At 52.9% G+C, this 14,180-nt stretch overlaps 2 protein-coding genes across 2 annotated transcripts; one reads left to right on the top strand and one right to left on the bottom strand.

Annotated features, from left to right (window-relative positions):
- Nucleotides 1-3,081: 3,081 nt before the first annotated feature.
- On the top strand, nucleotides 3,082-8,210 carry LOC114002128 (glutamine amidotransferase-like class 1 domain-containing protein 3A, mitochondrial). The gene is made up of 4 exons (XM_027747922.2): nucleotides 3,082-3,267; nucleotides 5,082-5,253; nucleotides 6,290-6,491; nucleotides 7,768-8,210. Exons 1-4 carry the CDS (start codon nucleotides 3,160-3,162, stop codon nucleotides 7,958-7,960), a joined length of 675 nt encoding a protein of 224 aa, XP_027603723.1. The 5' UTR covers nucleotides 3,082-3,159; the 3' UTR covers nucleotides 7,961-8,210.
- Nucleotides 8,211-9,590: 1,380 nt separating this feature from the next.
- LOC114002134 (centrin-2-like) lies at nucleotides 9,591-13,833 on the bottom strand. The gene is made up of 5 exons (XM_027747941.2): nucleotides 13,741-13,833; nucleotides 12,276-12,434; nucleotides 11,004-11,132; nucleotides 10,200-10,337; nucleotides 9,591-9,768 (listed from the first exon to the last, which is right to left on the bottom strand). Exons 1-5 carry the CDS (start codon nucleotides 13,786-13,788, stop codon nucleotides 9,679-9,681), a joined length of 564 nt encoding a protein of 187 aa, XP_027603742.1. The 5' UTR covers nucleotides 13,789-13,833; the 3' UTR covers nucleotides 9,591-9,678.
- Nucleotides 13,834-14,180: the final 347 nt, after the last annotated feature.

The following is a 14,180-nucleotide window of genomic DNA, read 5'->3' as shown; positions in this document are numbered from 1 at the left end:
CGCGGTGTGCGCGGAGCCCCGGCCGAGGGCGGCACTGCCGCCGCCTTCCCTCCCATGCTCTTTATAACCAAAGCATCGCGCCTGGCCCGCGCTCGGTCCTCCCTGCTCTCCACCCCTTTTGCCTACAAACCTCTTCTGTTCGAGGCGCTCTCTCCGGGTGCGGGAGGAAAATGCAAATGACTTTTTTCGGGCCGCGATAAATTTGGGGCCGTGAGTCAGCGCGGGCTGCCGGGAGCTCCCTCCAGAGGCCTCTTAATTTTACTCTTGATTAACCCTTGTTAAAAAAGACACTTGACAAATAAGGCTGAGGGTTTATTGCCGTGGCTGCCTCTTTGCTGCTGCCAGCGAGGAAATTGCGCCGGTTAAAATGAAGGTTTTTGCAAGAACCCATCTTGCTGGAGCAAACAAGCACTTTGCAAGCCCAGGAGCTCCTTGGGGACCAGTTGTTTCTCCTGAACACTGGCCACGGTGCTGCTGTTTGTCCCTGCCACAGCTCTGAATGCCTGGCACCGCCACCCTGTGCTGGGCAGGCTCGGTGCCACCCCTTCAAGGTGACTTCTGTCCATCTCTCGCTCCACATCCATCCCAGCCCGTCCAGAGGAGCCCTGTTGGCCTCGAGTAAGTGTCAGGCATTGCCAGGATCGCTGCTGTCCCCAGAGGTGACATGAGGGACCTGCTGACAGCTTCCTGCTGCTTCCCACAGAGAACATGTGGTCAGGGCATAAAGGTGTGTCTGGCTGGAGGAGGGGCTGCAGGAAGCAGTGGACACAGGGATCACACTGGGTCACAGGCCAGGTGGGAACTGGGCAGAGAACTGTTCTGTGAGAGCTGACCGAGCTCTGATGGAAACAGGGGCAGGGCAGCACCTGCCTGGCCTGGACATTCCTCCATCGTTTCGTTTGTGGGTGAGGGACCAGTGTAGGGATTGCTCCCATTAGGGAATTTGCCCCAGTTAAAGCAAATTCTACTCTCCTGACAAGCTAAAAGATGCAGAACAGTGTGAAAAACTCCACATTAATATTCCTGGGCTGGTCAGGGATATTCCTGGTGCTCCCTCCAGGAGGAAGCTCTGATGTTCCTCTCAGTAGGTCCTGCTCCACAGCCAGGCCAGAAGAAGAGAAAAGCTGTTGGAAATGACACTGGGAACTGCTGGAGCTCAAATTCAGGCCTGTGGGATCATCTGAGAGGTGACAGACCTGCAGCAGCATCTGGAACAACCCTCAGGGTCCACAGGTAAATGCCAAGAAATCCCACCTTTCCCGCTCCCTGAGCCAGCTGGAGCAGGATGGATTCCAGTGAGCAACTGGATTCCCTCATGGCCCCCCAACTTCCCTGTTTTTTTCAGGAGGACAGTTCCCTTTAACTGTATTCACCCTTCAGGAAGAGCTTTGAGGCAAAATCCTCCTTCCCAGCCCTCTTCCCAAGAATATCAATGCAGATTAAAGCCAGGTGTTAGTATCAAAGCCCAGATTAAAGCCAGGTGTTAATATCAAAGCCCAATGTCTCCACCACAATAAATGTGGGCAGATGCTGCCACCCAGGATGGAATAACCCTGCTGAGAAATGTTATTTATCACAAATCTCTATTGCAGGGAGATCTTTAGGGCTGACACATCTGCTGAGACAGAAACAAGCCTGGTTTGTCCACTTACACCAAACCAATTAAACCAGTAAGGGGAACCAGCCCCATCAGTTTGCAACACGCAGAGCTAAACAATGTGGTTTGCAGCAAGGAGATTGTTTAAATCCCCAATCTCTGGCTATCTCTGTTCCATCACTAACAGGACTGCTCCTGGACCAGCTGGAGGAAGAAGTTGCAGCATAATTCAGCTGGTTTTTCATGCAAGAGGAGATAATACACCTCTAAACCATCGTTAGAATTCCCTGGATAACAAAACAAGCAGCAGTGAAAATGCTTTGGGTATCTTTAATGCATATCTCACAGTTTAATTCGTGTTCTGGGCAATAAAAGCAACTGAGAGGCAAAGCCTGTGGGACTGCAAGTCCTCTCTCACATGTTTTTTGTTCCTGCTTGTACAGGTGTCCAAAATCCCTCATTTTGGGACATGCAGTAAATGAAGTCATGAGCCTGCTCTGAGTAACCAACTTGCCAAAACACTGGTTCATCACCCACAGGAGGTACTTCATGTCTCTCCCAAATCTGACAGAGCCCCAAGGAGCGTGTCTTACAGATAACCCTGGAAAACATTCTGCACTCTTCTTGCAGAGGTATTTTGTTCTCTCCTGAAGGATGGGAAGTCAGCCTTGACAGGGCAGTTGTTTCACCAGGCCAAGCTGAGACAGAGGTCCAGGGTCTTCTCAGATGTGAGCAGAGCAAGGGCAGGGAAGGAGGAGTTTCAGACAATGTTTAATCTGCTGCCAGTGCCCCTCCAGAGCTCAGGGCTCTGCCAGTTCCTGGCACCACTTCCCTGCCAAATGGAGAGGTGGGGCTGTTGAGGAAGAATCAAGTTATCCCTCTAAACAACACTCTTGGGTGGGATTTTGGGGTGTCCTGTGCAGGGCCGTGAGCTGGACTTGATAATCCTTGTGGGTCCCTTCCAGCTCAGGATATTCTATGGCTTTTTGACCATGAATTTCTAACCTCAGGCCAGGAACATCTACAGCTGAGTGCAAAACATCTGCCCTCGAGAGGGGGGATCTGAGGGAAAGAACATTCAGAGTCAGAAAAGGAAATCTTGGCGTTAAGCCTGAGGCAGCCTATGCAGTGTTAGGGTTTAAAAAATGGGGTCCAGAGAGGAATTCACTGGCTTCAACACTTGCTCTGGGCAGGCTCCCTTTGACACCACCTCCTGTGCAAAGGTTTTGGTGCTTTAGTCTGAACTAGAATGGAAAATCAAGAGCTGAGAAGGAAAAACACAGCTGCTCTGTTGGGCACGTCACGTCAGCTGGGGCTGCTTTGCAGACAACGTGCTGGGAGGAAGATCTGTGAGGGAGCAGCCAGTTGAGGAAACAAATAATATTTACATGCCCTGCCTGTGGAACTGGAAATAAAACCCTCCTGCCAGCGAGAAATTCAGCCCAACCCTCCTGGCCCCACCTGCTCCTGGGGGAGGGATTGTGCTATAAAAGACTCCGGGTGGTGAACAGAGCTCACAGCAGCGCCCCGGGGCTCTCCAGGGAATCCTGCTCCGGTGCTCCATGGGGAAGAGGGTGGCTGTGGTGCTGGCTGGCTGTGGGGTCTACGATGGGAGCGAGATCCACGAGGCTTCGGCTGTGCTGGTGCATCTCAGCAGGGAGGGGGCACAGGTAAGAGGCTCCTGCCCCGGCTCCAGCTCTTTTTGCCCCTCTCTGCTCCTCAGTCTTCTCCTCCTTGTCTCCCAGACAAACCACAAGCTCCCTGTCGCTTGCAAATCATGAGTGAGTGGAGTCAGAGGGGACAGCAGAGCACGGGAGCTGTTCCAGTGAGCCTGGAGAACTCCCTGCTCCCTGCTCAGCTCTGCTGTACCACGGGCTGGGCTTGGATCTCTGTGCTCAGTGTCTCCAAACTCTTTCCCGAACAGACTTTCCTGAATGCCTTCTCTATTCTTTTTTTTTTTTTTTTTTTTGGCTTGTATTCCCTCTTTTCTGCTCCGCTGTTTCAGTTTAAAAGACTGTTATTGGTTTGGGCTCTTTGAAATCCAGCTTTTTAAAACCTCAAAGATTAGAAGCGAAAATTGAATCAGAGAATCACAGGATGGTTTGGTTTAGGAGGGACCTTAAAGATCATCCAGTTGAACTCCCTGCCATGGGCAGGGACACCTTCCACTATGCCAGGTTGCTCAGAGCTCCATCCAGCCCCGTCCTGAGCACTTCCAGGGATGGGGAGTCCACCTCTCTGATGAGAGAATAGACAAGTTCTTGTGAGTTGAATTTGGGGAGGAGTAAAAAAAAAGGCAGCTCTAATATACTATTAGTCAGGAGAGCCACACGGTGAGACTGGAAAAGGAGGGAGGGACCCTGTGGAAAACATCACACTCAGCTCTGAGCCGGCCACGTGTCTGGGGCAGAGCCGTTCCCTCGGGAATGGCTCTGTGGGACACAGAGGTACAGTGATGATGTACTATTGAGGACATGAACTCAATTCCACACCCTTCCACCTCTGCCTGCTCAGTTCGGCTCAGAGCTGGGACTTGTCCAAGCGTTTTCTCCACAGGGTGTAATTTTGCCTCTTTTCCTCTCCTCGGGTCGCTCCCCTCCTGCCATTCCCGAAGCGGCGGGCTCGGAGCACGTCCTGCCTCATCCCTGGATCGCCGGGGGCCTCTAGTGGAGGAAACTCAGGCGTTATTCAATCCCTGCTTTCATCGGGAAACACGAATGTCTCAGCTGGAAGGGAGGAGAGCGCAGCACCTCCCTCCTACGTCCCCCCTCGGGGAGCTGCGGAGAGCCACGAGGTCTCCCCTCGGCCTCCTCTTCCCCAAACTAGACAAGCCCAAAGTCTTTAGCTGCTCCTCCCAGGACGTTCCTTCCAGCCCTGGCACCGGCTTTGCCCTCTTCGAGCTCCTTCACATCCTTCTTACACCGTGCAGCCTGGAATTGCACGGGGTGTTCAGCCCCAAAATCTTTTCCCCACCTGTTTGCCACCCTCCACTCTCAACTGCTGCATGTGAGCTTGGAAATGCTGGAGGAAGGGGAAGCATTTTCCAGAAAAACACTCTGGCTTTGGGAAAACAGTAGCTGGGGAGAGGAAACTCCAAGTCCCATCTCTGAGGGAGGCACATGGTGGGACAGCAGCTCCCACAGGGATCCACTGGCTCTGTGGGGCAGCTGGGACGGGGCTGGGGCTGCCCCAGTGAGGGGGATTCGTTGGGATAGGGATGGAAACCTCCAAGAAACAGCTTCACCAAGGGCTCCTCAGCCCCCAAAACAAGCAGTGTGGGCTCCCTGCTTTGCCCCTGGGCAGAAGCTACAAAAAGCCTCTCTTTCCCTCCTCTGCCTGATGCCAGTAGCAGATCCAGGTGAAGGTCACGGCATTCCCCGGCAAAGTCCTTTCCTAACCTAGTCCCTCAGCACCCGCTCCCTGTGACCTTCCACGCGTTTCTCCCTCATTCCTGAAGGATAACAGCCCTTTCCCCTGTGCCCAGGCAGAGGTTTTTGCTCCCAACATCTCCCAGATGCACGTGGTGGACCACGTGAAGGGGCAGCCGACGCCGGAGCAGCGCAACGTGCTGGTGGAAAGTGCCAGGATAGCCAGAGGGAACATCAAGGATCTGGCTCAGCTGGATGTCAAGGGGCTGGATGCCCTGATCATTCCAGGTAGGACCTGTGTGGGGCCTGCATGTCCACAGCCTTGGGAACAGCTTGGGTAAGCCTGGAATGACACAGGAGTCATGGGCTGGACAGGAACTGGAAGCAGGGACTGGGAGGACAGACATGGCTTGGACTCGGATCAAAAGAGAGCATGGCAATGCCAAGGGGATCCCAAGAGGAGAGGGTACCTGCCAACTGAATGATCCTCTGTGCCATCCAGAGGATCATTCCCTGAATGGAGAACTATCCCTTCCCTCCCCACTATCCTTTCCTCCTTCCCAGGAGAGGCTGGGACAGAGAGGGTGGGTCAAAGGCAGAAAGCTTGGTCAGTCTGAGTCTATCTCTAGTGCAAGTGGGATTCCAGTGGGATGGATGAGGCCTGGAGCAGGGATTAAGAGGGGAAATATGTCAGTGTGTTCCCCCAGCATTCAGGAAGGAGCTGTTGGGTGAAGCACACACCCACTGGAGCACTGGAGTGGAAGCAGGGGAGGTGCTTGGGTGTCTCAGCCCACAAAGGTTCAGGACCTCTGTTTTTAATTCCATTATCAACACTGGACAAGTGCTGCCACCCCCCACGTCCAGATTAGCATTCCATCCTGCAATCCCTGGGAAAAACCCTGCTGGGATATCACCTCCCAGCCTAATCTTCTCTTCCCCCTTCTCTTCCCCCTTCTCTTCCCCCTTCTCTTCCCCCTTCTCTTCCCCCTTCTCTTCCCCCTTCTCTTCCCCCTTCTCTTCCCCCTTCTCTTCCCCACCTTCTCTTCCCCTTTTTTCCCCTTCCCTTTTTTTCTTCTCTTCCCCCTTCCCTCTTCCCCCTTCTCTTCCCCCTTCTCTTCCCCCTTCTCTTCCCCCTTCTCTTCCCCCTTCTCTTCTCCGTCTCCCCCGTCTCTTCCCCCTTCTCTTCCCCCTTCTCTTCCCCCTTCTCTTCCCCCTTCTCTTCCCCCTTCTCTTCCCCCTTCTCTTCCCCCTTCTCTTCCCCCTTCTCTTCCCCCTTCTCTTCCCCCTTCTCTTCCCCCTTCTCTTCCCCCTTCTCTTCCCCCAGGTGGCTTTGGAGTGGCCAAAAACCTGAGCACTTGGGCCACCCAAGGCAAGAACTGCAGCGTCTGCAGGGAGGTGGAGGACGTGCTGAGGGCCTTCCACGCTGCCCACAAGCCCATCGGGCTGTGCTGCATCTCCCCAGTGCTGGCAGCCAAACTCTTCCCGGGCTGTGAGGTGACAGTGGGACACGACACCGAGTGTGAGAAGTGAGTGACCCACTGGGGCTCTCAGGGGGGACTGGGAGGCTCGAAGTTTATTAGGGAAGGCTCTTGTTGAGCTCCAAGAAACACCCCCCTTCCTCCTCAGAGACAGACCTGGGGAAGATCTCAATCAGAATTATTTGCTACACAGGGCAAAAGCTAAAAAATCCTAGTAGAGTAAAATACAGCATAAAATAGTGTGGTGCACTGTGTCAAGGGAATTATATTCCAAAAGAAACAATCACCGAGTGGAGATTGAGGTAACACACCACACACTGATCATGGGCAGGTCTTTCAGCCAGGGCAGGGGGTGGAACTGGATGGGCTTTAAGCTCCCTTCCAACCCTGGGGAGTGACCATGAAGAGATGTCCCCGTTCCACAGGAGAAGCTCCACACGCTCCAAGAAAGCCTGTGGGAGAATCTGCCGTGTCACGGTTGGACTGGGCTTTTATGAAGTGCTGGACTGCCAGTCCTGTATTCCCAGGCCATCTCTCAAATCCTGCCTCGAGGGCCTGGAAGACTTTTACCATTTCTCAGCAGATCAGAAGGAATGACCTCACACCAGATTTGCTGGCATTGTTATTTTTGTGTTTCCACAAGTCTGATGGAAATAAGACACTTAATTTTTTTAAGTAAAGCTTAAATTGAGACACCTCATTTGAAATACAGACCTATATTTGCCTCCCCCATGCACGTGGCACCTCATGGACCCAGGGTAGGAGAGACACCAGAGCACTGACTCCAAGTGAAGCAGATCCAAGGTAGGAGCAGGATGGTGGCACAAGCCTTGGAGTGTTAAGAGAGGGAGTTAAAGTGTCCTCAGTCCTACAGGAAAGCTGTGGCTGAATCCTCCCAAAAACCCCAAACCTAAACCTAATTGTTGCCCAGAGCAGCAGCTTTGGCTGCCCCATCCCTGGAAGTGTCCAAGGCCAGGTTGGAGGGGGCTTGGAGCAACCTGGGCTGGTGGAAGGTGTCCCTGCCCATGGCAGGGGGTGGCACTGGATGAGCTTTAAGCCCTCTCCCAACCCAAACCAGTCTGGGATTCCATAAACACTAAGTCTGGCATGGGCAGAGTTAAGCAGTGGAACATTAAGGGTTATTTTGGCTTTCCTTCAGATGTTTAACTCTAATCTGGAGGTGTTCCCTGTTCTGTAAGCCTGGAGAAACTCCTGTGGCAGGAAAAGATCTGGCTCCTATTGAGCAGGTTTTGAGCAGGGACCATCATCTCTTTTCTCTCTCAGCCTTCATCTCAGGGTGGGTTTGTCCCCTCCTCCCTTGCAGGTGGCCCTATGCCAAGACTGCCGAGTCCATGCGGGAGCTGGGCTGCAAACACGTCAACAGCCACGTCACCGAGATCCACGTGGACCCCAGGAACAGGCTGGTGACCACCAGCGCCTTCATGTGCAACGCCCCCATCCATGAGATCCACGACGGCATCGGGAACATGGTCAAGGAAGTGGTCAGGCTTGCCTGAAGGCCACGAGGTCCAGCTCCTTCCCCTCTGACACCCACGTGTCACCGGGAAAAGTGCCACCCAGCTGGAGCTGTGCCCCCTCCCCGCCCTTCCCAGAGCACCGGTGGCTGTGAGGAGGGACAGTCTGGAGTTGGGGTGTTCTGCCACGGCAAACTGGCAGGAAGGGGGGTGTGGGCACACACTGAGCTGGCACAGAGTCATGGAATGGTTTGGGCTGGGAGGGACCTCAAAGCCCACCTCGTCCATGGGCAGGGACCCTTCCACTGGCCCAGGTTGCTCCAGCCTGGCCTTGGACACTTCCAGGGATGGAGCAGCCACAGCTTCTCTGGGCAATCTGTGCCAGGGCCTCCCCACCCTCACAGCCAAGAATTCCTTCCCAATATCCCACCTAACCTTGCCCTGCTCCAGCTTAAGGCCATGCCAGGTTTCCCCAGGGCTCCAGTTCAGTCTCCCCAACCCCCAGCTCCCGGAACAGGTGAATTGTGGCAAAAGGAAGGAACATGGTTCTGCTCCCAAATAAAACCTGCTGGTTTTCCATGGGCTGAACTCTGCTGCTGGTTCTCCTTGCCCTCTGGATCAGGATGTTCTCTCAGTGCCACTGGTGGGCCAGGGAGGGGGAAAAACCATACAGGAAAAAATCCAATTCAGTATCAGTATCCAGGTCTGGTGGGAAGAGGAGGAATTCTTCTCTGGTATAAACAGAACCAGAGAATTCCAGGTTGGCAGGACCTCAAGGCTGAGCTGGCCCAGCTGCCTGCCCAACTGGATCTTAAAACTCTCCCAAGCTGGGCCATCCAGCACTTCCCTGAGCAGACATTCCCATGGCTGATTGTTCTCATCGTGAAAATTGTCCTTGGGAATCTCCTCAGGAATAACCTGTACCCATTACCCCCAGCTTTTCCACAACCCCCTTATGCAAAGGGACTTTCCATCTCCTCTGTATCCACCCTTTAAATACCAGAGCATGGTGATAAATTGTCCCCTAAACCTCATTTTCCCAGGGCTGAACAAGCCCTGTTGTCTCAGCTTTCCCTCCCAGGACCTGGATCACCTTCTCCACATCGTCTTTTTTTGCAGAGTGGGGATCAAAACTCTTTGCACAACTGAAAATAAGACACTTTACTTTAAACACAATCACATTTGCAGCCACTGAACGTTCCTCCAAACACGGGGAGCTCTCAGCTCTGGCACTTTTCCTTTGGCAAAGGGAGTTCTTTGACCATGTGAACTGAACACGAGTTAAATTGCAGCAATTTATTTACTGTTTTGAGTTTAAAGAACATCCTAAAAAGGGGGGAGGAGATAATCCCCGTAAAACACGTTATAAAAAGCTGATCCCTGCAAATATGAAGAGTTCACTGGGCCCAAACTCCCAACTACTGGGGAACAGAGATTGACCCTGGCTGCTTTTGAGTTCTCTCTTTACCAAACTAGAATGGTTTGACAGATTTTTTTTTTTTTTGGTCAGAAAAGGATCTGAATCCTGCCCCAAAAATGTGATTTGTGCACTGAAAGCAGCGTAAACATCTCCCAAGCACAGAGCAGCAACCAGCATGCAAACAGGGTGGGGAACTGCTCACAAACACCTTTAAAACCATCCACTTGGAACAAAACTGGCCTGGTTTTTTTTTTTTATGCTGACTCAAAACAAAGAAAGGACTGGGGGAAAAAATGAGGCATCCACCCAGTGTGTGCAAAGGAATAAATCCAACTGTGCTTCAGTACAGGCTGGTCTTCTTCATGATCCGCAGGAATTCCTGCTCGTCCACTTCCCCATCCCCATCTCTGTCTGCCTCATCGATCATCTCCTGCAAGAGATTGGTGAGCAGGAGTCAGATGTGGATTGGAATGTCTGGATTCAGCAGGATTAGAACCAGTTTTTGGTAAGTTGTACTAACACCGGAGGGGACGGTGTTCCCTCAATGTCAGACTTAACTCCGTGACAAAATATTGCCCCAACTAGACATTCATTTGTTTTTCTAAATATACTTATGCAGAAATCTGCCTCAAAAAATATGACAGGAAATTTCCTGGGAGAAACAAAGTGCTTGGAGCAGAGTTATTCCCTTTCCATCACTCTCAGAAAGCTGCAATTCTACTGCTGCCATTTGAACCGTGTGGGCTCAACCTCAAAATCCACTGCTGGACACAAACTCTTCCATTCCCACCGGGAAAAAGGGGATTTTCCTACAGCTCCAGCACGAAGATCCCACTTCCCTCCCCCCCCCCAGGTACAAACCTGCAGCTCCTCATCTGTGAGGTTTTCCCCCAGTTCTCTGGCCACACGTTTGAGGTTTTGGAAGGAGATTTTGCTGGTTTCGTCGTCGTCGAAGAGTTTGAAGGCCTTGAGAATTTCCTCTTTGGAGTCTTTTTCAGCCTTAGAAAAGGAAGGAGAAGGAAGTCTGAAAGGAAAAATAAGGGGGAGCTGTGTCGTAGGGAACACTCCAAGTAAAGTTATAAAAGATCTGATAGACTGAGAAACCCTTAAGAGTAAATTTAAAGGAGTTCCAGTCAGCAGGAATTACACGTGAAGGCTGAAGGGAGACGGAGACACAGCCAGAATTCCAGGGAATTTTTTCTCTGTCCTAGCCAGCCAGATGTCTTTGGGATTTCACCACGAGGATCTTGGTTTCACTCAACCTATTTGAAGATTTTTAAATCCAGAGATTTAATCTGTAAGTAAATTAGAGCTCAAGAAGAGAAAATACCCCCACGTCACAGAAAAACACTCCAACAGCTCCACAGCTGCATTGGATCTGGGAGAAAAGCCTGGATTTTTCTGGGAGAAAAGCAGGTTTTCCCTTCTCTCACACTCAAAAAAACCCCCCTGATTGCTAAAGGAAGTTGGGAATGATACTGTTATTTCAACCTTTCCTTGAAAAATGAGACAGATTCCAGGATGTTTGTCCTTGAAAAATGAGACAGAATCCAACTTTCATATATTTAGTTGAGCTTAAATAGTGCTTTAATCTCCCCCTAAACCCAAAAGGAGATGAATCACACATTAAAATTGCCTTTAATTTGATTTTTACCACTTCCATACCATTTTCTGGGTCATCACTGCCAAGAAGTCATCAAAGCTGATCTTTCCCGTCCCTTCCTTGTCGATGTCTGAGATCATTTTCTTGATCTCTTCTTTTTTAGGTTCAAAGCCCAGGGCCCTCATGGCCACCTGGAAGGACAAAATCAGTCATAAATCCCACAAAATCAGTTACAAACCCCTACAAAATTATCAACAAAGCCACAGGGGAGGGAATAAAAAACAGGTGAACTTCTGCCACATCACGTCACAACATTCCGTGTCTGAAGGAAAACAGGGGCACATCAGGATGCAGAAAACAGGGATAGAAACATTCCTATTCTGGAATTGTCCTCCAGTTAATTCAGGAATTTCCTAGCCACGCTTTTGCCCCAGCTCAGGACAGGGAGGGATTTGGGATTTGGCCGTATCAGAGTCTTGGGAGAAATGTTTGCACCGAGAAAATTTGGATTATTTGCTGCTCTTAACTCCCCTATTTTGGTTGTATAATCAGCTCGTTTTTCGCTCCAGTGATAAAAATCTCTTTCAATGACTGTGGGGGGAACATTTCCCTCCTTTGATAAAGAGACAAGAGGCAGGTTTGAAACCAGATCTGCTCCCTGTGGTCTTAGGGAACATGGAAATCCAGGTAGGAAATGAGAGGGACAACTCCTGGAAGCAAAATAAGTCCTGATTTATTGATGACTCTTCTTCCCAAAAGAAGAGGGTGGACCAAAAGGGGTTTGCAATGAATAAAAGCAGGAAAATGAATGACATTGGTGGATTCCTCAGCTGGGATAATTTAATAAACAAATAAAGTGAAATCCTCAATAAGAGGGAAAAAACCCACTTTTTAAAAGTGCACAAACCGTTTTTTGAGGTTTTAATAATAAGCAGAAGCAGCATGAAATCCTCAAAAAGAGGGAAAAACACCTTTGAATTGTGCACAAACCCTTTTTTTGAGGAAGGAAGAAGAAGGAGGAAGGAGAAGGAGGAGGAGAAGGAAGAGAAGCATGAAATCCTCAGCAAGACAAGAGCACCTTTTTAATGTGAACAAACCCTTTTTTTGATGTTTTACTGACAGAGAAGGAGTCAGGACAGAAAACACAGAGCTCTCCAGGAATTTTGGGCAGCCTGGCCCCAAACACACCTGAGAACAGCAGGAAAGAGCTGCAATAATGTGCTTTTTTACCAAGCCGGGTTTCATGCTGGGAGAAGGGGCAAAGCAGGGAAGTCGTGTGCTGTCGGAGGTGATTCCGGTTTCTAACACCGGCAGTCCTGTGCTTCCAGCCGCACCTTGAGCTCCTTGACATCGATGCTGTCGCTGCCGTCGGTGTGGAAGAGCTCGAAAGCCTCGCGGATCTCCCGCTGCTGCCCCTCGGACAGCTCTGCTTTGGGACTCGCCTTCTTCCTCTGGGGAGCGGCCCCCAGCGCCGGCTTCTTACAGCTGCAGGCCTTGGGACAGCACGGGGGGTCAGGGCAGGGGGCCGGGGGGCTCAGGGCCCCTTACAGCCCCCTCAGAGCCCCTTACAGCCCCCTAAGCGCCTCACGGCTCCCTCTGTCCCCTCAGGTCCCTCACGGCTCTCTCACATTCCTCACGGACCCCTCAGGTCCCCTTACAGCCCCGTCATGTCCCTCACAGCCCTCTCAGGTCTCTCACGGTCCCCTCAGCCCCTCACGGCTCCCTTAGTCTCTCACAGTCCCTCAAAGCCCCTCACAACTGCCTCAGATCCCTCACAGCCTCCTCAGACCCCTCATGGTCCCCTCAGGTCCCTCACAGCCCCCTCAAGCCCCTCCTGGCCCCCTCAGATCCATCACGGCCCTCCCAAGTCCCTCACAACTCCCTCAGTCCCCTCAGGTCCCTCATAGCTCCCTCACCTCTCTCACGGACTCCTCAGGTCCCCTCACAGCCCCCTCAGCCCCTCACGGTCTCCTTAGGTCCCCTTACAGCCCTCTCAGACCCCTCATGGCCCCCCAGGTCCGTCAGAACCCTGCCATGGCCCCCTCAGCCCCTCACAGTCCCCTCACATCCCTCACGGTCCCCTTACAGCCCCCTCAGGTCCCTCATGGCTCCCTCACAGCCCCCTCAGGTCCCAGAGAAGCTGTGGCTGCCCCATCCCTGGAAGTGTCCAAGGCCAGGCTGGACGGGGCTTGGAGCAACCTGGGCTGGTGGGAGGTGTCCCTGCCCGTGGCAGGGGGTGGCACTGGATGAGCTATAAGGTCCCTTCCGACCCAAAACATTTAATGATTCCACACATAGGTAGTGTGTTATCTGGGAGAAGACATTCCAAGGGGGACAATCTGCCACCCAAAATATGTCTTCTACGAGGGATGGCTTTGATTCTGTGATGCTGTGACTTAAGCCAAGGCTGTGGGATTCCATGCCCCCTGTCCTCTCCCAGTCCAGGAGCATCCCGGCAGTGTTTCCGTACAGTTGTTGTCATTATCCAGCAGTGCTACAGGAGGGATCCAGGAGTGATGTCCCTCATTAACACTGATCCAGACAGGAAGACTCGCCAAGCAGTCCTTTATAACCCAGTCCCCTCACGGCCCCTCAGGCCTTTCACAGTCCCCTCAGTCCCCCTTACAGCCCTCTCAGGTCCCTCACGGCCCCCTCAGGTCCCTCAAGGGCCCCTGAGCCCCTCACGGCCCCCTCAGGTCCCTCACAGCCCCCCACGACACCCTCAGGTCTTCCAGGGCTCCCTCAAAGCCCCTCACGGCCCCCCGAGGCCCCTCTCCTCCCTCACACCCCCCCACTGACCATCCCGCCGCCTCCACTCCCGGCGGCCTCAATGCCGCGTTCTCCCATTGGCTGCCGCCCCCCACGCCGTTGCCACGGCAACGCGCGCTCCAATTGGCCGCGGTCGGGGCGGAGCCAAGGGCGGTAAATGAGCGCGTGGGAAAAGGCTCCTCCTGCTCCCAGCGCGATTGGCCGGAGGGAGGAGGGGCCGGGCCAATCAGCGCGCGGGAGCGGGCTGGCGCGATGCTCGGCCCAGGGGGAGGGGCGGGGTCGGGGAGTGGGCGGGGTCTGAACGGAGGGGCGGTGCTGATTGGTGGAGGGCAGGTGGGGGGCGGGGCCGGGGCGCGCTAGGAGCGGCAGCGGCGGTGAGAGGGGAGGGGGCGGCACTGGGAGGGACTGGGAGCACTGGGAATACTGGGAACGGGTCTGGGGGCTGCGGGGAGGGCGTGGGAAAGTGGAAA

The sequence above is a fragment of the Pipra filicauda genome, unplaced genomic scaffold (assembly GCF_003945595.2).
Source record: "Pipra filicauda isolate LSUMZ 115617 unplaced genomic scaffold, ASM394559v2 scaffold701_size143630_pilon, whole genome shotgun sequence".
Lineage (NCBI taxonomy): Eukaryota > Metazoa > Chordata > Aves > Passeriformes > Pipridae > Pipra > Pipra filicauda.
Note: the sequence above shows the minus strand (reverse complement) of the source record. Positions and strands in the feature narration are given on the sequence as shown.